Source organism: Octopus bimaculoides, chromosome 7 (assembly GCF_001194135.2).
Source record: "Octopus bimaculoides isolate UCB-OBI-ISO-001 chromosome 7, ASM119413v2, whole genome shotgun sequence".
NCBI lineage: Eukaryota > Metazoa > Mollusca > Cephalopoda > Octopoda > Octopodidae > Octopus > Octopus bimaculoides.
Genome location: NC_068987.1, coordinates 25,032,041 through 25,034,129, shown reverse-complemented (window position 1 = coordinate 25,034,129; position 2,089 = coordinate 25,032,041). Strand labels below are relative to the sequence as shown.

Genomic DNA, 2,089 nt, shown 5'->3' with positions numbered 1-2,089 from the left:
AATCCTTCACCATTTTCACAGCTATGCCTTGCCATTCTCTCTGGCTGAACTCCCACAACTCTTCAAGATTGCGTGGATTCTTCTGACAAACTCTTCCCTTTAGTTCTGTCCACATTTGCTCGATGATATTTAAGTCAGGGCTCTGAGCTGGCCAATCTTTCAATACGATAACACCTTCATCAGCCAGTCTCTGTTGTATTGTACGCGATCTGTGGCATGCAGCTGTCATACTGAAAAATTTCCCCTTCATCCAAGTCTGGTATCAAATTGCCCTTCAGCAACTGGATGTATTTGGCACTATTCAAGTTACCATCAATTTTAACAAATTTTCTTGAACCATCACTTTTCATGTATTCCCAATGCATCAGACTCTTACCTCCAAACTTCACTATTTTCGTCGTGTATCGTGGGCCGTTTCGCTTTCCTGGAGGCCTTCTGACAAATTCTCACTTATTAAAAAATGAAACCATGTTACATGATGAAAACAGTGAAGTTTGGGGGTAAGAGTCTGATGCTCTAAGAATACATAAAAAGTGTTGGTTCAAGAAAGTTGATTAAAATTGACGTAAATATTAACGAAATATTAACGATGTACAGTAACTTCTTGAAATGAACATTATGTAATAAATTTTCATTGTAGACATTTTTCTGTTTTAAAACACTGTATCTTGATTGGTTTATGTGAGGCGGCCGAAAACTTTTGCACGGCCATTTTTGGTGGTCGTCTCGCATCTTCCTCTCTCATTCAGAATCCCTACTACAAAATATAATGATTAGGTATAGAAATGACTCCGACAGAGCCAGTACTTCATCTGTAAAAAACGCGATGCGAAACATCGACTTATAAGTTGGCAGTTATAGAAATTCACAATAGTTTAAAGTGGCCGAAAACTTTTGCACGGTACTGTACTTTTATTCGACTAAATGTTTTTTGAGATTTTACTTTTAATATCTTTGATTAGATTTTTTCAGAATTTCAATTTTGGGAACAAAGCGGGAAGGGACCGAGTTTTATTTCATTTTTGTTTTCCTCGGTTTATTTGTAGAATGGTCAAATGAGCGACATCTTGTTTGTATTTGTAGGAAGCATATGCGGTCCAATCAGCTTGGTTGCTGTAAAGAGTGAGGTCAAATATCTTACATCTCCGACCATCACAACACCTCACTACAGGTAGATACAGGAGTTTTTGATACTTTCACCCGATATTCGTAAATATTTTTGCAAAAGTTTCAAAATACAATATAAATTTTAAGCATTCTTGAATTATTTGAAGTGTTATTGGTTTCAGATTTTGGCAACAGGCCAGCAAGTTTGGGGGAGGGGTTAAGTTGATTACTGCGACACCAGTATTCAACTGGTACTTATTTTATCGACCCCGAAAGTTTTAGGGCGGAATTTGAACTCAGAAAGTGAAGATGGACGAAATGCCAATAAGCATTTTGCCCAACGTACAAACAATTCTGCCAGATCACCGCTTTAAATTTGAAATATGATTGAACAAAATTAAGATGATTAATCCTTTTTAATTTTGGAACAAGGCCAGCATTTTAAGATGCGGTGCAAATTGATCACATCGATACCAGTACTTAAGTGATACTTATTTTATCGACCTTGTAAGAATAAAAAGTAAAGTCGACCTCGGCGGCATTTGAAGTCATAACACAAAGAGCCTGATTCTGCCACCTCGCCGTCTTAAGACGATTAATTAACAGCGATTGCTTAATGACTTTTGCCAAATTCCAGCAATAATTCTGTGCATCATATAAATGTGTATATTAGTTAATTAGTTAATTAGTTATTAGTTAATTAAGTCCTCGCGTTCTTTTTGGCTGGAGCATACCCAGTTTCCATGGCGTGTAAGCGACTGACAATATAAGATTGCCTCTTGAACGAGGCATAGCGAGTTGCAAGGCTAGCCCCCAAAGTCACAACTAGCATCAGTTGCTGGTGGTACATATTTTCAAAGACGTAACGAGCCGCCCGGTCTAGCACTGGTACCCACGACCTTACGATCTGTCATATGTATGTATATATAATGATGAATGTGTGTGTGTGTGTGTGTGTGTGTGTGTGTGTGTGTGTGTGTGT

General features: G+C 37.9%; 1 protein-coding gene across 1 annotated transcript in view; it reads left to right on the top strand.

Moving 5' to 3' along the window:
- Positions 1-2,089, top strand: part of LOC106882802 (bone morphogenetic protein 1) — a 58,508-nt gene that overhangs the window by 10,882 nt on the left and 45,537 nt on the right. Inside the window, exon 5 of the mRNA XM_014933585.2 lies at positions 1,084-1,171. Coding sequence (XP_014789071.2) covers positions 1,084-1,171 — 88 coding nt within the window. The remainder of the gene's footprint in view (positions 1-1,083; positions 1,172-2,089) is intronic.